General features: G+C 45.3%; 1 protein-coding gene across 3 annotated transcripts in view; it reads right to left on the bottom strand.

Moving 5' to 3' along the window:
* The window catches only part of EML1 (EMAP like 1), a 124,875-nt gene that overhangs the window by 56,122 nt on the left and 47,393 nt on the right, over window positions 1-21,360 (bottom strand). For 2 of the 3 annotated variants that reach the window (XM_035106158.3, XM_035106186.3), the window contains exon 1: window positions 8,728-8,948. The exons of the other annotated variant lie outside the window; for it this stretch is intronic. In XM_035106158.3, coding sequence (XP_034962049.1) covers window positions 8,728-8,797 — 70 coding nt within the window. In that variant the 5' untranslated portion in view covers window positions 8,798-8,948. Of the gene's footprint in view, window positions 1-8,727; window positions 8,949-21,360 lie in introns of those variants that run through there. 3 annotated transcript variants of the gene reach the window in all.

Below are 21,360 nucleotides of genomic sequence, written 5' to 3'. Positions count from 1 at the left end.
CGCGGCAAGGACATTATTGGCCCAAAAATGGAAGACCCAGGACTTACCGACAATCGGAGACTGGCAGACAAAGATGATTGAATATGCAGAATTAGCGAGACTGACTAGCAGGATTCGAAACCAGAGGGAGACAAGGTTTCTAAGGGATTGGAGTAAATTTGTGGATTATATGGAAAAGAATTGTAGAGGTTTAAAGACACTTGCAGGCTTGAAATAAATCCTACGAATTGACTTTAAAGACTAGATATAAAGGAACTGCGAGATAAGAGCGGATTAGAAAACCTATTGAGGGGAGGGAGGGAAGTCAAACTCGGCGGAGTATTTTGTAATGAGTAATGAGAATTGTTAAAAGAGTGATGTATGTATTTTGAATGTTTGTTTGTTTGTTTGTTTTGTATATTGTTTTAAATGTGTTTAGGCTTCCGGTTCAGCGCCAGCGCCGATCGGCGGGGTCCCGTCTCGTGTCCGAGACGGCCCGTCTCTGCTAGGAGTGGGGAGGGCAGCGAGAGCGACGCTGCGCCCCTTAGAACCTCGGGAAGAGCGTCCCGGGGGCGAATTTTGCTCGGCAGAGCCCCAATCCGGACTCCCCAACTCTCCGGCAAGCTCTAATAAGAGCTCTGGAGCGAGGAGGGTAGAAGTCGCGGGGGCCATCTTGAGCAACAACGTTACCCTAGCGGAGAGAAGCTTCAAGCCGAAGGCGGAGAGCGCTGGATTCTTCCGAAAAAAACGATTGGAAATAAGAGTGTAAGTAATCTCACGATTTGGACTATAAAATAATTTGGATTTGGGAGAGAGGGGAAAAAAGAGGAAGCCACCCCCCCCACCGGCAACCTAAGAGACAGTAAATAGAAACCCGAAGCCGTAAATAGAAGATTTCAATTTAAAAGGTTCCCTCAAAGGCATCAAAGAGGATCTCCCCTAGATGCAGGGTAAAAGGGGAGAAAGACTGCGGTTGTGAATACCCTGCAGAAAGAGGTTAAGATCAAGAAAGACCTTTCTTTTCCCCGGGAGCCGGCAGCCCAGACAACCCAGTGAGCTGATCAGGATCTATAAGTGGAATTTTATTTTTATTTCTATTTTTGGACTCTTTGGAAATCCTTTTTTTGGTTTATATGCTTTTGAAATGTGAGTTTGAACTTTATTTCTAATAAGACTTGGAGAATGCAGCCAGCTTGTTAAAATGGAGTCGAGAAAATAAACTGTGACCATTTTCCACCCCATGTGACAAGTTTTGACCTTGACAGGATTGAACTATGTCAACAAAAAGGTATTCGCCTGAGTTCCAGCGGACTGTTTTGACCATAATGTGGGAAGTAAGAATAGGACTATGTCAAGAGGAGACACAACAGCAAGAGTTAAAGCAACAATTTCAGATGGTGATGGCAGAATATGACTTCTTAGAGGATGAAGCTACTGAAACTGAGGAAGACGAGTGTGAGAATGACAGTGACAGTGATTTGGAGGATTTTGACAATGATGAGGACTGTGATTTGGAACGAAAAGATGAAGATGAGGACTGTGACAATATAATACAAAATGAAGCTCACCACGAAAAAAAAGATGATTTTACTCTACAAAAAGTCAGGTGGAGTGCCCCTCCTTTGAGGGGGGCACGATTGGATTTACTGGAACTCCAGAATGCCCACAGGGAAGAGGAAAAAAATAAGCAGAGAAGAGAAGAAACTCAGGGGTGCTGTATGGAGGCCTGGATGGCAAAATATTGTAAAAAGGGGGTGGGGTGAAGGGAAAGTGAAGTTGTGATTAATAGGATGGATTATTAGGATTAAAACTGGACTGCTGACTACGGAACCTGCTGGATTGGGGGGTTGGAGCCGGAAATTGGGGATGAAAGGTTAGATTGGGAATAGTTATAGTTTAAAAGTGAATTGATTTTGGAAAAAGGTGAAAATATGGAGGCTTATAGAGGGGGAAAAATTAGGCACGGGAAGAAAAAATGGGAGTTTGATTTTTCAGTGATTTGGATATTTGGTGAAAATGATAATAGCTAAGTTTTAAAGTAGTATAAGGTATAAAGGTAATTATTTCATAGAATAAGAAACTGTTGAAGAGGATAAAAAAGGGATGAAAACCGAGGAAGGGGGGAGGTTGGGGAAGCCCACAAAATATGGTTTATTAATTATGAATGAAAAAAGATTATTTTTGTTTTGTCTTTCCTTTTTTGTCTCTCTTTTTTTCTTTTTTTTCTTTTTTCTTTTTACTCTTTTTTGGTATGAGAATAGATGGTTGGATGGACATCTTCCTGCGTACTGCCCTGGTTTCCTGGAGCTCTCTGGTGGCAGGGGGGGGGCTTTGGGGGCAGGGGAGGGGGAGGAGGACAGAAATCCAACCATAAAATGGACCATCTCTGACTGTTCACCTGCGTGGGATACTTCTGTGGCAGGGGAGGACCCATGGAGAGGGGTGGGAAGAAGGTGGAAAAGGTGTTCATGTATGTACCGTTTTTTGTAATTTGTAAAATCAATAAAAATTATGTTTAAAAAAAAATAAAAAAAATAAATGTTTAATCGGAAAATTTAATTAATAAACACTGCTATTTCAATACAGCCATCAGAAGAAAACACTGAGGTAACTAGGAGCTCGTCCACACTTACACTTGTCCCACTGCTTTCCCCCAGAAAACCTGCTCTTTAGAACTACAGTCATACCACGTGCTGCGTCCACTTCATGTTGCGTCTTTTTACATTATGTCCCGCGGCAACCCGGAAGTACTGAAAAGGGTTACTTCCGGGTTTCGCCAGTCGCGTATGCGTAGAAGCGCTAAATTGCGCCGCATGCCTGTGCAGATACAACGCTTCAAGTTGCGGGCATGTCACATTGCAGGCGGGCCTCCGGAACGGATCCCGTCCGTAACACGAGGTACCACTGTACCTGGTTACGAACTTAATTTGTTCCGGAGGCAGGGGCGTACCCAGGATCAAAACTAGGGGGGGCAAGGGGCGGGGCCAAGGCACGGGAGGGGAGGGGCCACAAAGTGGGAATGTGGGCGGGGCTACAGAGCCCAGGTGAAATCAAAATAAACCTGAAGCGACGGCGGCGAAGGGGAGAAAACCAGCGGCCGCCTAGAGGAGAAGAGGGAAGTCTGGGGGTGGGCGGGGGGGGAGAGAAGGGAACCAGGCTTGGATTGGGGCCTCCGCGGAGGTCTGGAGCAAAGCCCCGGCCTCCGCGAAGCTATCCGAGGCTCCGTTGCTGCAGCGGTCTGGCAGGCGCTGAACGACTCCCGACGTTCGGGAGACCTTTGAGCACAGCTGCGCTGTGCGCATGCGCCCTGCACGGCGGCCGCCGGAGTCCACAGCCGCGCTGTGCGCATGCGCCCCGCTTTGCGCATGCGCAAAGGTCTCCCGAACGTCGGGAGCGTCAGCCCTTGCCCCCTCCCACACAGCGCGGCTGTGTGGACTCCGCACGGCTCGGGCGCAAGAGACTGCTGCGGGCGCCGAACTCGCGCTCCGCTGGGCTGTCCTCCGCCTCTGCCCACCAGCCCCGCCGGCAGCGCCACTCTTGCCCGCAGCTGCCCGACCGGCCCTGCCTCTAGAGTAGGGCAGCGGCCCCTCCCTGCCCCGCGGTGGGTACGCCCTTGTCCGGAGGTCCGTTCTTAACCTGAAACCATTCTTAACCTAAGGTACCACTTTAGCTAATGGGGCCTCCCACTGCCACCGCCGCACGATTTCTGTTCTCATCCTGAGGTAAAGTTCTTAACCTGAGGTACTACTTCCGGGTTAGCGGAGTCCATAACCCGAAGTGTTTGTAACCCGAGGTGTTTGTAACCCAAGGTACCACTGTAAATCAGAGTAAACATCAACCAAATTGACTTTTGCTCTGATTCAGCAGTAAACAACAGGTTTTCCTGACAGAAGGAGCGGGGCAAGCGGAAGTGTGGATGAGCCCTTAATAAATGCCGAATCTTGGATCTTCTTGCCTCGTACAGAGAGGAAGACAGTTCCTCAAGATCCAAAATGTTGATACTTCAGTAGAATTACCCAGCAGCTTGCCACTCATTGCCACAACCATGCCACCGTGCACAGGTTGAAAAGATAAACCCTCTCCTCTTTCCGAGGGGAGGGATTGTGAGAGGGTCTCGCTTCCCGTGCTTTGCAGGGGGGCGTGGCTGGCACACAAGCCCCCTGCATCACTGAGAGTCCCTCGCCTGCATCATGCCCTCAGCCAGCCTATACGGCAGGCTGGGGGGGGGCGTGGTTTGCCGCTCTTAAGCGAGCATGGGACTGTACCTCAGCCTGTTTGTTTCCTGCATGCACAGATCTCCCTCCTTCCCTCTATTCTCATGCATTCAACACCTGACCGGTTTGGTTGCCTGTTGAAGGGGCCTGGTAGGAATTTTTCCACTTGGCAAATTGGCACCAGCCACTTGGTTTTTCACCTATCTCGTAGCAAATCGTCACAACTTTGTACGGTTTGGCGATTAGGCATTGGAAAATGTGTTGTGTGTTGGAGGGGAGGTTGTGGCCATCACCTATCCCACCCTTTGAAGGGTATTCCGTTAAAGGAATCTGGTGGTCATAGTTCCTGTCCAAAGCCCAGGTGGTGGCTAGGGCGCTGGCACTCTGGGGAGAGCTTCCAGTTGATTTGCATCAACAAGCACCCCCTACAGGTTGTTAACCCTTGTGTGACTTCCTGCAGAGTGGGCAGGAGTCAAGCATAGTCAGTTCGGATCCAATGCCTAAGTCAATACCACTCACATTCTGTGACCAATAAAGTTGTGGCCTTTTTTAGCCCATTAACCTAAAATACTTGTGTCCATGCGTCTTATTTCATCATAAAGTATGGGACAGGGCCTCGACTCACAACCAAGAGAAGAGATGGCCGTCTTACTGAAGGAAACCCAAGCAGCTGTTCCTTCTACAATGGGCTGAACAGCAAATTACTGATGACCAGTGGAAATTCTGGCCGGCATTCTTGTCTTTCAGTGCTACAGTCTGTTGCTATAAAATCAGTAAAGCACCTGCGTAGTACTGGTACTATAAAGTAAAACTGACACACAGAGGACCTGTTGCATTCTCAGGCGAAGGCAGGCAGGCAGGCATACATGTGCAGCAGCATTCCTGTGCCTCTCTCAAAAGAACAGGGATGGTCTATTTACAACGCAAGATTTGCTAGTTTAAGGTGGGAGAGCAGAAATTCTATCTGATATATTTTATCTGCACAATCAGAATGAATCCGAGGAACCAAAAAGTAGTATTGAGGAATACGGCTTTCGAGCCGTTTGGCCCAAAAATGGCAAATAGGCCTTCCACTTTGGCAACTGTAACCCTTGTTTAAGGAGCCATTTGGCAACTAGCATGTATATATCTGATTTTCTGTCAGTACTCAAGATCCCACTTGGATTTTTGTTTTGCAATAAATATCTTTGTAATTTTTCACCTGCACATTCAATTAGGAATCACCCACATTCACCCTAATATTCATAATATTAAGCTGATGTGGTTTAAAATAAGTATTCCTATCCTCCTCCCCCCAAAAATATGAGAGCTCGGTAGTCACAGTAGTGTCATATAAAGGTAAAGGTAAAGGGACCCCTGACCATTAGGTTCAGTTGTGACCGGCTCTGGGGTTGCGGCGTTCGTCTCGCGTTATTGGCCAAGGGAGCCAGCGTACAGCTTCCAGGTCATGACAAAGCCGCTTCTGGAGAACCAGAGCAGCACACGGAATGTGTCATATACACCTGCTTATAAAGCTACAGTGAACAATGATTACTTAAGTGACAAATGAAAAATGGTAAAGCAACAGAAAACCCAGGGGGGTAGGAATCTGTGCCTCCTGACACACACACGCACATTCCCAAGAGTCTTCATTTTAGAACTCAATGCAAACAAACAAAGACTTGCTTTGCCATCCTGGACGGTTTGTAGAATGAAGTATTTTGAAAACCTGCCAGACAGGACTGAGATGTTAGGGGAAACACCTCATGAGGATAGGCCACATATGCTACTAAGAATGCAGTTACATTATCCAACTACACAGAATAAAATTTATTGTTGAACATTAAAGATTTAAAGCCAACTTCTCTCCATTTTCTCATTATTCTTGCTATTAAAATATCCTCCATCAAAACATATTAATCGCTTTCTTTCCCTCAGTCTGAATTGCTCGAGCATATTCCTTTTTGTTGTTGTTGTTCACAGCACAAAAACTTGCTGACATCTTACTCTCTGTCCTACTACTGATCCACAGACAACCAGTTCAGATATAAGGAACTTTTTCTGATCAACTATAGCCTGTGCACCCAGTAATTGACCTTCCTCTTCCTGCCACATACCCCCATATATACTGGTTTACCAGAAGTGTTTAATGCATAGTTGCCTAGTTCAGAATCTACAGGAAGCTGTGGTTAAACAAATCACAAGCCTGGGACCTGGACACAAGGCTAGTTCTTAGTCCAATAAACAATGGTTTATCAAACTGAGATGTCTGAACTAGGCCATCAGCTTCACTTCCTTCTGAATTCTCCTTCAGCTGTTTTCCATCAGCTTCTAAAAACGTTATCAGTCTCTGCAGAAGCTTCATTCAAATTTGTTTCCTCATACTAAATAACAAAACTCTCTGAAGCTAAGGGCTTGTCCACACTCCCACTGAGCAGTTTTCCCTTTGCCCCACGCCTTTCCCAGGGAAAACCTGCTCTTTTGCTCTATATCGGAACAAACATATGTCTGGAGAAAACCCAAATTGTTGTTTGCTCAAAAGTGTGATTTCGGGGGGGGGGGTGGAGTGGGACAAGAGGCAGTGTGGATAATCCCTAACTCTGCATTCAGAACTTTTTACTGTCCTTCACAAAATTCTCTATACTTAGAACACCTTCCCAAAGTTCCCACGTGACTGTCAACCACTTTCCTTCAAAACTAGCCCTGTAACAAATTACCTCTGATTTGTTTTGTCATGGACCAGACTCTGTGTACCAGTATCATCCAATCTCTTCAGGGTAGTGCCTGTGGGTCCAGTTCTGCAACATCTTATCATACAAGCTAATCCTGTTGTAACCAAACGCACATGAGGAAGGCATGGATGATTCAGACTATTTGTGCTCTCTGCGAGAGAGGAAAACCATAGGCATGGAGAATGATCCATCAAAAAATGCTAATTAGTTAATGTGCTTTTAGAAAACAGAGATGTATTCCAGAATTTTTATTCTGCAACAGGGCTTCCATGCTATTGATACAGGGAGCTGTCTTGCCTGTACTTTGATTTATGGAATCTCATCCTTTGTCTCTGTCTTAGAAGATCTGCTCCTCCTCCTCTGTTTTCTAACACTGAGAAAAATATAGAATTTAATAACGTACTACACAAATGCAGTATTTCACATAGCTTCTTGTCCAGCCAACAGGCACACAATTTATATATAGCAATAAAAAATTACCTACATTTTACTAAGTTATGAGATACCTGCTGCTATTTAGTGTTCATGGTTTAGGGTGGGGGGAGAGAAACAAACTCTAAAGTCACAAGTCCAAATCTCTCTGCAACTAACAGTGCCAGGACTATTCAGCAGCAAGTGCCACTGAGTTCAATGAGGCTTTCCTTCAGTGTAAGAATATTTTATTAGGATGAGTACTTAAAAATAATAATGATCCCACTGATGTTGTCTAATTGGCAACCCACATAAATAATATAGAGCCAGTTACTGAACATTAATTCCTCCAAGTGACTCTCCCTGCCTTGTAAATTTTTACTGCAAAAGTTTACTGTAAATTTAGCTGACTTAACATAATCCCAAAGAAACATGCCAGAATCTAGAGAACTTAGAAACAGGCATTTTTCCATCTCAAAGCTGACTTCTGTTTACTTTGAAAATAGCCTCACCAGGAATGACACCTCTTCCACACTGTGCTGCCTTCGAAACAAACTGAACCCATCACCAGAATTACGCAAAACGTCAACGATTCATATGAAAAATATGGTTTCACTAATACACATTAATCGGAGGTTTTGGAAGACTTTTCCCTCGCTCATTCAAAACCAAAAGGTCTGCAAAAAAACAACAACCCAGAAAACACGTCACCCTGGACAAGCCTTTCGGTCCCCAAAGCTGTAGTCCCTACAAGTCAACCCTAGAAAAAGCGGAAACGAATCCCTTCCCTTTCCCAACGCACAACATGGGGAGTTTTCACTTTCTTTTCCAACTCTGTATTGCATCTTCCACAACACACACACGTCTACACATTCCTGCAAAGCAGAAGCGGGGAAGGGGGGGGGGAGTTCTGCACAGCAGACATGAGCTTTCTCCCAAGCATGCATAGATATATATATGCGCACACACACGCACACACAGGAACAGAAAACTATTTCTCTGCTGTGCTGTCAGGCAAAAACAGGGTTGTGGCTCTGGAGGAGCCAAGTCATTCCTTCCCCTCCTCTTTCCCCGAGTCCCCCAGACTCGGGGTGGGGGTGGGGGTGGGAGGACGGTGAGCCGAGCAAAGGCCCCGCCGCGCTTCACCCGGGTTGGGATAACTGGGGACACGGGGGTAGCTTGTGTGGGTTCCTCCCCTGGGCAGCTTCTTCCTCTCGCCCCACACCATCCACCTTACTTGGCAAGAAGTAAGCGGCGGAGGCAGCAGGGCTTGCATTGCAAGGCAACATACCGGAGCCAGGACGGCGGGGGGCTTCTTGGCCACCCCCCTCCCCAAAACCCTTGGGCGTGTGTGCATCCGAGAGAGAAACCCTACTTCTCTTCTTCCCCCCCACCACCACCTCCCTTCTTACCGTTGCAGAACTGCAGGAGCGAGGAGGTGTCATAGAGGCTGCTGTAACTGGAGAAGCCGTCCTCCATCATCCTGAAGCCAGCTCCGCCGCCTCCTTGCCTTCCCCCCCACTTAGGGGTCGTCGCCCCCCCAGCCCCTGGCCTCCCCTTCTCCTTTTCTCCCGGCTCCTCTCTCGCTCTCCCGTCTCTCGCTGCCTCTCCTCTCTCCCGCTCCCTGCCTCTCGCTCGCTCGCCCACACATACACAACACACACACACCCCGCGCCGAGGAGAAGCCGAGGCGGTTGGGGCCTGCGCGCCTGCCTCCGCCGGTTGCCACGGCAACGCAGTCACTCCACCGTGGCTTGGGCCGCCGCCGCCGCTTCTCCTCCTGCTCCTCCTCCTCCTCTGCGAGGGGAGAGAGGATGGGGCAGGCGGGCGGGCGGCTTTCCTCTGAGATTTTAATATGTATATATTTAAGAACGCACGTTCTCCCTCTCTCTCCATTCTAGTGAGCTGGAAGGCTTTGCCTCCTCGCTTCTCTCCGAAATTTAGGGCCACCTAAAATAAAAGGCTGCGGGGAGAATTCTCTCTCTCTTTTTTTGGAGGCAAGGGCGTAGCCAGTATTTTTGGGGGGTGGGGCAAAGCCTCAGTTTGCTATGTATTTTTTATTGATTGAGGGAGGAATGATAATAATAAATTTTTATTTCATGCGCCCATGTTCGGAGGGGTGTTGTGGTTTGGGGTCGCATCCTTTGCGGAGGTGGTGTTTGGGGTGAGCATGGTGGCGCTAATGGAGAGGAAGACGCTGCCTTCTTCATCATCATCACTCCTCTTAAATGACGCCGAAGGAAAGGGGAGCCCCGAGCGCGCGTGGAGGAGGAGGGCTTCCCTCCGAACAATGGTTATGGGGAGGGGGGTTCATAAGTAAGGCAGGTGGTGGCCAAAAGGCGGTGTTTGGAGGCTGGTGGGGAGAAATGCATGGTGCGTGGCTGGGCAAGGTTTTCTCCGTTTTTCCTTTCCTCTCTGCCCCGTAAAAGTCGCCGGGGATGAGAGCGGCGATGGGAGTCGTAATAGAAGTAGGTTGGCAGCTATCTATCTCTGGGATTAAGGTGGGGTGGGGAGCCCGGCCCGTTCACACGAGCCCAAGACACGCGCCATGTCTTAGGCTCGTGTGAACGGGCCCGGCTACCACGAATCGCCCCGAAAGCCTACGGAGCTGTGCTTTGGAAGCACTTCCCAACTTTGCCAGGCGGGTCACGATCCAGCCTGGGCTGCCACAAGCGAGGGGCGACGCGCGATAATCCCACGAGTACTGACTGCGTGTGGATGTGTGGATTCGACTCAGCTTTGCAGGCAGCCTATGCTAATTGCTCTGAGCCGGCTGGGCGTGAAATCGCGCTCCCAAGCATGCGCAGAGTTCCTTTTCGCACCATCATCACAGGCGCACTTCTTATGTCCTCGAGGAGTAGCATTTCCAGAACTGCAAACGTAGGTTCCAACATGCACGAACTTCCCTCCCCAAAAATCCTGGCCTCCTTATAGGAAATAGGAGCAGCCCATTTTTTGGCCGCACCCTCCTTGGCCCGTTCGAGCTCAGCCTCAGCCGAGCGGCTCCTCCTTTCGACCCCGCCAGCCGCGCGGGGCGAGTGATTTGCAAGCCCGCTTTCAAAATACAGGCATGGGAGGGAGGATCTAGAGCGAAGAAGGGGGCGAGAGAATGGGGAGGCGCCGAAGGGCCGAGCGAAGTCCAGTAGGAAAGAAAGAGAAAGGAGGAAAGAGATTTGACGTGGAGTTGAGGGGTTATTGGCTGGCATGGATTTTAAAAACGCTATTCAAACCTAAGGTTCAGCCGGTGAAGATCAATTACTTGCGTATTTACTCTTAAGTAAACCTCAGTTGAGACAATGAGTCTTCCTCCAAAGTAAAAGCGTCTAGGGTTGCAGATAAACAATCCAATCTCAAGTATGCTTATTTGCAAGTTAGCCCCGCTGAGTTCAATGGGCCTTACTCCTGAGTAGGCGTGTCTAGGAATAACAAACAGCCTTAGTTGATACAGTATTGGGACTGACATCTGCAGCTACTGGGGGGAGTGGTCTGGGGGACGTGAGGCTGAAGAAAAAGGAGCAAAAACGGAGTGGATTATTTATTTACAAGACAATATAAAACTGCCTTTTCTTCACTGAGAAAAGAATTATCTAATTCATTTATTGTACCACACACAAAGATGAAAGTACTGCTGATGAGGGGTTTTTTTTTGTTCCAAAGTTTGATTCTGTCTATTATAAGGGGAAAGGGGAAAAGAGGATCCCTAAAATTTTGAAATAAGCCTCATTAAGCAATATGCATAAAATTGGGCTGCATAGCTTTGGTCAGTGTGCACAAGCCTGTTTATTCTGCATCCAGTAAGATCCCATTTCTGGTTTGGGAAGTGGTGTACATATCACCCATAATACATATCTGTCCTGTATCTATCTTGTCATTTCTTACAAGATACTGTTTTTAATGCGCTTTCCTCCATTACCAGCTTCTATCCAAAGTGAGGAAAAGAATGACCTAACAGCGTTTTAAGCCAGCAATGTGTCTTCTTTTTGGCGATCACTCGTAGCTGAGTAAGATTGTCTTCCATAAACAAGGTTTTAACAACGAGTCCGTAGGTGACTGTGGAGGCCAATTCTGGATCCACACGTCTTTCCACAGTGGGGAGTTGATCATGGTGAGGGTTTGCCAAGCGTGCCTTCCTCTTAGTATGTTTCTCCCTTGCGTCCTGAGATCAAGTGTCTTCAAAGCCCAAGACACCTTTGGTAAAGGCTGTTCTCCAACTGGAGCGCTCGCAGGCCAGTGCTTCCTAGTTGTTGGTGTTTATACTACATTTTTTTAAAATTTGCCTTGAGACAGTCCTTAAACCTCTTTTGTTGACCACCAGCATTATGCTTTCCATTTTTAAGTTCGGAATATAGTAGTTGCTTTGGAAGACGATCATCAGGCATCCGCACAACATGACCAGTCCAACGAAGTTGATGTTGAAGAATCATCGCTTCAACACTGGTGATCTTTGCTTCTTCCAGTACACTGGTATTAGTTCGCCTGATGTGTAAAAATTTTCAGAGACACTGTTGGTGGAATCTTTCGAGGAGTTGGAGATGGCGTTTATAAGTTTAAGCACATGTGTGGTATGTTTATCCAGAAATAGGTAAAGGTAAAGGGTAAAGGGACCCCTGACCATTAGGTCCAGTCGTGATCGACTCTGGGGTTGCGCGCTCATCTCGCATTATTGGCCGAGGGAGCCAGCGTATAGCTTTCAGGTCATGTGGCCAGCATGTGAGTGAGAAAACCCTTGTGCCTTTATATGTGAAATGCAGAAACAGCATTTCTTCCTTCACATTTCCCACAAGCCCTGTTCAGGTGCTTATCCAGAATGTACACAAATCTTTTTAAAACTGCTAGAGCTGAATTGGGGTGATATTTTTCTATTGCTTGCAAAATGGTTAAGTAGGATAATTTCCCACTAAGTAGAGTAAGATTTAATATAATTACAGCACTCTTGGTGAGATGTCAATGCACGTGTAATCTATACTTCATTAAGATGTCAAACACTTTTTGTATAAATCCATGAAAATCTCATTATCATGTCTGATTTTGATGACAAAACAATTTCTGCGTGTACCAGTGGAGATCCTACTGCAGTGAGAGGTTAATGAATCATTGCATCGAGAAACATTACCATTTTAGTAAAAGATGCCCTCTTGTCGAGATCAAGCACAGTAGGATTCCAGGGTGACAGCAGTTTTGCTAATAAACAGGCTTTCCCCATCATATTCTGAAAAGTAGGAGAGGAGGAATGGTGCAACACGGGATCAGCTCAGGCTGAAGGACAAGATGTAGCTGACCTGTATTCTCAAGGGCGAATCTATACACCAGAACAGGTTTGGAACTCGAATTGGGTGGTACCTCACAAATGTTTGGCTTTCATGTGGGCCCAGTGAGTGGTTTGAAGGCACATGATGCAACTTCCTTGCAGAAGCTAACAGATTCAGGTCTGATTAGTACGGGGGTAGGCAACCTCAGGCTCGTGGGCTGGATGCAGCCCAATCGCCTTCTCGATCCAGCCTGCGGATGTTCCAGGAATCAACGTGTTTTTACATGAGTAGAATGTGTCCTTTTATTTAAAATGCATCCTCTGGGTTATATGTGGGGCCTGCCTGGTGTTTTTACATGAGTAGAATGTGTCCTTTTATTTAAAATGCATCTCTGGGTTATTTGTGGGGCCTGCCTGGTGTTTTTACATGAGTAGAATGTGTCCTTTTATTTAAAATGCATCCTCTGGGTTATTTGTGGGGCATAGGGATTTGTCTGGCCCACCACATGGTCTGAGGGACGGTGGACCGGCCCACGGCTGAAAAAGGTTGCTGACCCCTGGATTAGTATATTCATGGAAGCCTGCTTGGACAGACAACTTTGAGCTCAGGGGAAGTGGGGATATAAATGCATTTTAATGAGATGAAATGTACCACAACATAGTATTATGTGCAAATAAGTGTGTGCACTTATTTGTTCTTCAGGTCCTCAGATGTTGCTGGGCTACTCCGCCCATCTTCCCTGATCATTGGCTAAACTGACTCCAGATTATGGGAGTTGTAGTCCTGGAACACCTGAGGACCCCAGGTTTTTAAAAAAGACTCATATAGGAGATGCTGCATGCAAAATGAAATGGTGGCATTAAGGTTGCAATCCTTTACACACTTTGCTGTTGTTTAGTCGTTTGGTCATGTCCGACTCTTCCTACCCCGTGGACCAGAGCACGCCAGGCACTCCTGTCTTCCACTGCCTCCCGCAGTTTGGTCAGACTCATGTTCGTAGCTTCGAGAACACTATCCACCCATCTCGTCCTCTGTCCTCCCTTTCTCCTTGTGCCCTCAATCTTTCCCGGGGAGTAAATCACATTGAACTCAGTGAGAGGCAAAGTAGAAATGTAAATAATTGCACTGTAAATGGGGAGAACCTCTATTGCTTAGAACTTTTGAAACCCTTTTTCTCTTTTCCACATGAGTCTTTTTCTTTCACTGTACCTTGATTCAAATTTGATAAGGTCACCAGAGACCAGATAGAATTGTCTCTGGGATCAGTTTTGGCCTGTGGACTTTCAGCTGGCCATCTTAAAAAAGCAACAACGGAATAACAGTGTTCACTTAAAGGCTTATATACCATTGGCCGGTGTGTGTGTGTGGTGGAGGGATTTAGCCAATTTTTTTAGAAATATTGAGAACCTCTGTGCATTGTGCAAATCAATGTCATGGTTTGGGCCAGGGTGATTTAGGTTTAAGTCTCTGAATGCAGGTCTATGATGCTATTATATTCGGGGACCAAAGGCTAGTGAAAGGGGAAACAGTCTGATAATTGCATTGCTTGAATTGCTTGATGCATTACAATCTTGTTAGGCTAGTGAAGCACAAAAGAAGAAGAAGAGGAAGAAGAGGAAGAGGAAGAAGAAGAGGAAGAAGAAGAGGAAGAAGAAGAAGAAGAAGAAGAAGAAGAAGAAGAAGAAGAAGAAGAAGAAGAAGAAGAAGAAGAAGAAGAAGAAGAAACTATTTGCTCACAAGTGCGCACACCAGTATGATAGATTTGAAAGCATCTTTAATGGATCTTTCAGAACTAGGGAAAGATCACTGAAACAGCCTTGAGTAACCCATTGTTCAGTGAATGACATAGCTGATAGATTTGTACAAGCCCAAATTAGTTAAGTGGGGGTGGGGAGGTTGAGAGAATTGGAAGCCACCTAACTGTAAACATATAATTCCAAATTAAAGAAAATGTGACATTCTCTCTGAGGAAAACCATTTTGAGAAACTCTGCTTTGTAACTATGGTAGGTTGAAAGCCTTATGAATAGACTAATATGAACATGTCTTGTCGAAACCTCTGAGGTATACACATAAATGGTTAAATGTCATAGCTTAAAACATATTGAGCGCGAAGGATCAGAATGCAGACAATGCCCAGGCGATCGCTCTCTCCATGCAAAGAGCTGCTGCAAAGTCTGTTACAATATGATTAAGAATGGTCTCTGTAGCTTAATGCGAGCACATAATTGATTCTGATTTTAAGGCAAGGGGATTTTTCTCTCCCACCCCCTTCATAATTCGGTGTTAAGAGCATTCGGATATTGAGTGTGCTGTTCCCCATATTCCCTCATTATCCCTAACCTTGTTGCAAGATGACTGATTAACAAAACTACTATGTACTGCGTATCAAAAGATACACTTTAGCATTTCCACATCAAAAGCATGGTAATTCATATCTCTGGGATCCCCCACAGGCATTGTAACACGAAATTGCAACAAATATGTAATTTTAGTTCAAGAGCAAGGAGTTCCATTGCGCGCCGTTACGAAGCTGTAAGTGCAAATTACATCTTTTAAAATGCTTAAAATACCTGGAAGTCAATGCAACAAACATCTCCATCATGTCATTCATAACAAGTTTCCAGCAACAAAATCCATTTGAAACCAAAAACCAAAAGGCTCATATGTCTGCATTTAGGTATTGTGTTGTTTTGTATTTTGTGTTTTGTTTTAAATCCCAACTCTCCCACCAATTTTGGCAGCTGCTAAAATTATCAACGATAATGATATAGCCAACGAGGGGACTAAAAGAATCAACAGGGAGGAGGGGGGTGGTCCTGCTGACTTATAAAGAACACCCAACCTGACCACTAAAGCAGGTGTATGGAATCAGTGGCCCTCCAGATGTTGTTGGACTCCAACTCCCCAGCCAACATGACCAGCGGTCAAGGACGATGGCAGCAGCAATCCAAGAACATTTTGAAGCTTACAGGCTCCCCAACCCTGCACTGCAACATTCTCAGTGATGGGGCATTTGTGGCGATCCCACATGCCCCCAAGGTTCATCTGGCCTTTACCAGCGTAGCAGACCCTGTCTTGTGGAACTCCTTGCCAATAGAGGTTCAGCAGGAGCCACGCCCCCTTGCTTTTTGACATCTTCTGAAAACTATTATTCAGACAGGCCTTTCAAACCTGAGATTCCTTGCCCATTGGCTTTTACGGATATATCTGACATTCTTGGTTTTTAAAATATGTTTTCGGTTGTTTGTTTGTTTGTTTTTAAGTTGTGTGCTGCCTTGCAATATGAAAATGTGGTTTGTGAAAAATTATATACATACCCAGGTTGGAAGCCAGGCTGAGGCAGAACAAGGAAAGAAGTCCCTCAGGGCTGACTAGATTCCAAAAGATAAAAGCAGCAGGGGCTGGGGAGGATTGGCTCAGGACTGAAGTGCAGGATGAATCTCCCCCGCTGTGCTATTTCCCCAATATAAATCACCCCTTGAAAGCTGCTCTTAGCTTAATGGATCCCGTTCTGGATCCAAGAACTGTTTGGCTACAGTACCTGTTACCACATGGATTTCCAGGTTCGATTCAGTTGAACTGGTTGGCAAGGCTGGTGTTTCCCACTTCACTCCGTCCTGAAGCTGCACATGCAGCAGAAGATCTGGAGCGTCTCAGGAAGAAAGAAACTACCGTTTATGTTAGCTATGCTTTCCTGCTAGGGCGTCCAGAGCAGCTCAAGGTCCATTTGTAAGGGGTGGGGAGGAAGATATGCAGGAAGTGCAGGAAGTAGTAAGTTTTTTGACGTTTGCAGCTCAAATCCAGAATTAATTACAAATCACTACCTTTTTGAGCTGGGCAAATTTCAAACAGGGATGGATTAATCTGTCAATCTCACTTCCTCAGTTTTTACTCCTTTCGATCTTTTATTTCTCCACATTCAAACATCAGTTTTCTTTTTTCTTTTCTTTGTTTAAAGTCCGCACGGAAATTTATCAGCATTTTAGTGCTGGTTTCCCTTAATATACTGCATTTTTGCATAGAATGTTATTTTTTACTTATAGATACATTATATGCACACTTTAAAATTTTGTATGTGCATTTTTGTACACGTTACTTGACTGCAGAACTGCAATCCAAAATTGGGAGAACTTCAGGTGTCGAAAGATGCACATGTTCCAGTTTGCATTGTCTTTTGGAAAGCGTGAATTAGATAGGATTTTTAAATTTTATATATATATATATTTTTGAAAATTTTCAGTATAGAAATAAAGTGAAGGAAATGCAAAATAAAAAAAAAATGCAAAAAAGTGCCTAAAACTGTAATACAATACGGAATATGGGTATATGAGTAATATTATTATTTTGACAAGTATCAAATGGTTAGCAAGTCATTATAATTTTTATAAATGCATACCAAATATTGTTATATTTACCCATACACCATCTGCATCTAAAAGCAATCCGTTCGTATGTTCCAAGGGTTATCATATCTTTTATCCATTGATCAAAGGGGGGGCGTAGTGTTATCTTTCTAATGAATTGAAACCAGCCTTTTGAATTAGGTAGGTTTCCTTTTAAATCAAATTTCACTTCCATCCCTAGCCGTTAATTTCATCGCTAGCCTTTAGCACCACGAGAAGCAGACCGAACGCTCCCAGCCCTACACATGTTTAACAGAAGTCAGTTCCAATGAGTTTGAAGAGAGGTGAGTAAGGGGACATCAAATTGCTGTGCTCCTGTCCACACTTACTTGAACACTGGACTTACTTCAGAGTAAACACCACTAGGTTCAGCATGCATTTCCTTGAGCAGGCAGAGGGCCTTCTCGGTAGTGGCACTCGCCCTGTGGAACGCCCTCCCATCAGAGGTCAAAGAGACAAACAACTATCTAACATTTAGAAAACATCTGAAGGCAGCCCTGTTTAGGGAAGTTTTTAATCTGTGACATTTTATTGTATTTTAATCTTTGCTGGAAGCTGCCCAAAGTGGCTGGGGAGACCCAGCCGGATGAGCGGGGTACAAATAATAAATTATTATTATTATTATTATTATTATTATTATTATTATTATTATTATTTAAAAACAGTCTGTCTAGAGCAAGTGCCTCAGGCGAGCTGTTCTGTTATTCAGCGTTTTCAAAGTAATACATTCCAAGTTAGATTCATATCTTTCTTTATTACCATAGCTACTCTGAAACAAATTAGAAACAAAGGCATATGGCAATATATCTACATACCTGGTGCCTATCTGATAAAATGCAACCATTCCTGTAAATAAGGGAGGACCTGTGGGAACTGCAAAATATATATTTAAATGTATTCAAGCCAGGCTCCTTTGTGAACTCTTGACAGCAAGTTAACTCAAAACTGCTCCTGCCTTGGTTTCTAAATATGCATCTAGCTGGTCTCAGAGATCAGCCAAGGATGTGCTGTTCTGAGTGCCATCCATTCAAAATGCACAGTACGGATTTGACGGCGGCAGTGCCACAATTATGGAATAGTCTCACCAGCGACAGGCAAGCATAAGAAATCTGGCACTATCAACAGGCGTGACGCCAACGTACAAAAGAACAGGTCCCCACCCTGTGGAATATACAGTCTAAAACAGGCATAGGCACACTCGGCCCTCCAGATGTTTGGGGACTACAACTCCCATCATCCCTAGCTAGCAGGACCAGTGGTCAGGGATGATGGGAATTATAGTCCCAAAACATCTGGAAGGCCGAGTTCACCTATGCCTGGTCTAAAACCTAGCACGGAGACAACACAGGAAGGTAAGGGAACAAGATGTAGCTGCGTGAATATGTATTCATTTTAGTTATGCTTAGGCTGTACACATGCCATACATTTAAACCACATTACCCCCCCCCCCAAATAATCCTGGAAAATGTAGTTTACCCCCATAGAGCTACTTTTCCCAGCACCCTTAACAAACTACACTTCCCAGTATTCTTTGGGGGAAGTCATCATTTAACACCACTTTGGGCATTTTTAATAGAGAGGCTTCCCTCTGTGTGGTGGCAGCAAGCGGGTGCCATTACAGTCCCTGACTGTGTTTCCAGAGCTTCTAAAGGTGTGCATGTTGTTTTTAGAGCACTTTGCTAATATCTTCTGCTACTTGTGGGGTGCCCCCCATCCCCTTCTAGGGCTCATCACACTTTGGCGTTCCCCATAACTCTACCCCTGGACTAATGTGAGTGCAGGATTTCTCTGCCCACCTGGCAAGCAGGCCCCACAAGCTCAATATAATGGGTTATGACTAGCCAATGTGTGCCACTTTGCAACTTGCTGAGGTTATTGTAAAATGATTTTCTCATTAGGGCACAATGCAATTAAGGTAAATAGGGCCATCTCTGGGGAACAGCTGCACGTTTGGTTAAATTAGCAATCAGTGCCAATAAATAATACCACATGGATACATTTATATGCTGTAAATTATCCACCCGGTGAGAGCAAGCTATCGTTTGTGTTGTAGTATTGTAGTATGAGGGTTATTTTCTCCTGGAAACTTAGAATTCAGAATTGGGTTTACTTGCAATGCAACAGGCCTAACCATAGTCAATGAACATCAGCTAAGGACGGGGACCCTATAGTACTCCTGATGTTCTTGGATTGCATCTCCCATCTTCTCTGACCATTGGTATGGCTAGCTGGGGCCGATAGGCATTGGGGAGTACAACAACATCTGGAAAGCCATTAGCTGCCAAGTTCTCTCTTTTTTTAAGGAAAATTCCCTTATGCTGAATAGGCTTCCTCGCGAGAAAAGGGAAAACTTGGCAGCTATGCCCCTGAGCAAGAGATCTGGATTTTTGCATATCTGTTTTTGCTTAGTAATAATGATATTATAATTTATTATTTATACCCTGCCCATCCTGCTGGGTTTCCCCAGCCACTCTGGGCGGCTCCCAACAGAATAATAATAATAATAATAATAATAATAATAATAATAATAATAATGCTATAAAACATCAAACATTAAAAACTTCCCTAAACAGGGCTGCCTTCAGATGGCTTCTAAAAGTCAGATAGTTCTTTATTTCCTTGATATCTGGTGGGAGGGTGTTACAAAGGGCGGGTGCCACTACCCAGAAGGTCCTCTGCTTGGTTCCCTGCAATTTCACTTCTCGCAGTGAGGGAACCGCCAGAAGGCCCTCGGCGCTGGACCTCAGTGTCTGAACAGAACGATGGGGGTGGAGACACTCCTTCAGGTATACTGGGCCGAGGCCGTTTAGGGCTTTAAAGGTCAGCGCCAACACTTTGAATTGTGCTTGGAAACGTACAAGTGCTTAACAAAAATTGTACAAATACTTCATCAAAGCATTTCCAGCTATGTTAGAGAACGTCTAAACTGCTCCCAGCTACACTGGAGAAATCAGAATATCTGAGACTCTTTCTGTGGGCAGAAACATCCATCCAGGCAACCCACAACATTGTCACAGGATTAAGGAATGTCTCAAGAGCAACCACAGGGAAATGGATGATGTCAGCCTTGTACCACAAAATGAATCACGGCTGTTGTGCCACACAGAAAACGTGACAAGGTAAATAGACCTTGAGGCCTTATCTTTCTATTCCCTTGGTGTCAGCGAGATGCCCTCCTTTCTGCTATTAGCTGTTCCGCTTCTCTTTGCCTGCAGGTAAAACTTCCCATGGACACAGTTGAGGCAATTTTTGCTGAGGCAATTGTGAAACAACAGTAAAACTATTATGACTTGCATGTAGTGGATTATAGTTGAGGTACAGCCTCTAAAAGAATGTTATTCCTTTTAAGTTTGTTGCTGTGTGGCATTGAAAAGTTGCTGCTTATGATTCTTTTCCAGAATTGCTTGGATTTATGCATTATTTAATGTGGCAACTTTGGCTCGACATTTCCGTGGCTTGTGGTTAAGAAAAAGCAATCTAACCGAATGAAGCAGAGGCACCGTCAAAGCAAGAAGGAAAGAAACCAATATTTTCTTGGTTAGCTGTGAGAAAATGCAACAATATGAGCACTTTTTAAAAAATAATTTGAGCATCATTTCATCATATTCATAATTTAAATATTCAGGTTTTGCTGGGATAGTACTGTATGTAATGAATTTTAATATTTTAATTATTGTCGTGTAGATATTTGTGTAAAGGCATGGTCCACACAATAAACGGATATGATGATGAATATTATTCATATATTTTTCTTCCCTCTGGAGAGCTTAGAATAGTGCACAACAGGGGTGAGAGACATGGGTGGCACTGTGGTCTAAACCACTGAGCCTCTTGGGCTTGCCGATCGGAAGGTCGGCAGATCGAATCCCCACGACAGGGTGAGCTCCCCTTGCTCTGTCCCAGCTCCTGCCAACCTAGCAGTTCGAAAGCACACCAGGGCAAGTAGATAAATAGGTAGCACTGTGGCAGGAAGGTAAACGGCATTTCCGTGCTCTCTGGTTTCCGTCACGGTGTTCCATTAAGCCAGAAGCTGTTTAGTCATGCTGGCCACGTGATCTGGAAAGCTGTCTGTGCACAAATGCCATCTCCCTTGGCCTGAAAGTGAGATGAGCACCGCAACCTCATAGTCGTCTTTGAGTGAACTTAATCGTCCAGAGGTCTTTTACCTTTACCTACAACAAGGGTAGAGCTAGCTGCCTTCATTATGGCTCACCCTCAAAGCAATGTGCATTCTGTTGTAGTAAGTGAAGAAAGGGCCGTCTCTTTGGGGCACTGCCATGGAGTGGCTGGGCGCAGAGGAATGGTGGGAGGAACCAGATGGGGAACCCCCAAGGGAAGAAGGCTCAGAGCCTGGGGATTGGTGGTGGGAGAACGATGAGCAGTCAGAGGGA

The sequence above is a fragment of the Zootoca vivipara genome, chromosome 1 (genome assembly GCF_965207765.1).
Source record: "Zootoca vivipara chromosome 1, rZooViv2.hap1.1, whole genome shotgun sequence".
In the NCBI taxonomy this organism is placed as follows: Eukaryota; Metazoa; Chordata; class Lepidosauria; order Squamata; family Lacertidae; genus Zootoca; species Zootoca vivipara.
The sequence above is the reverse complement of the archived record's forward strand: the minus strand, read 5'-3'. Positions and strand labels throughout refer to the sequence as shown.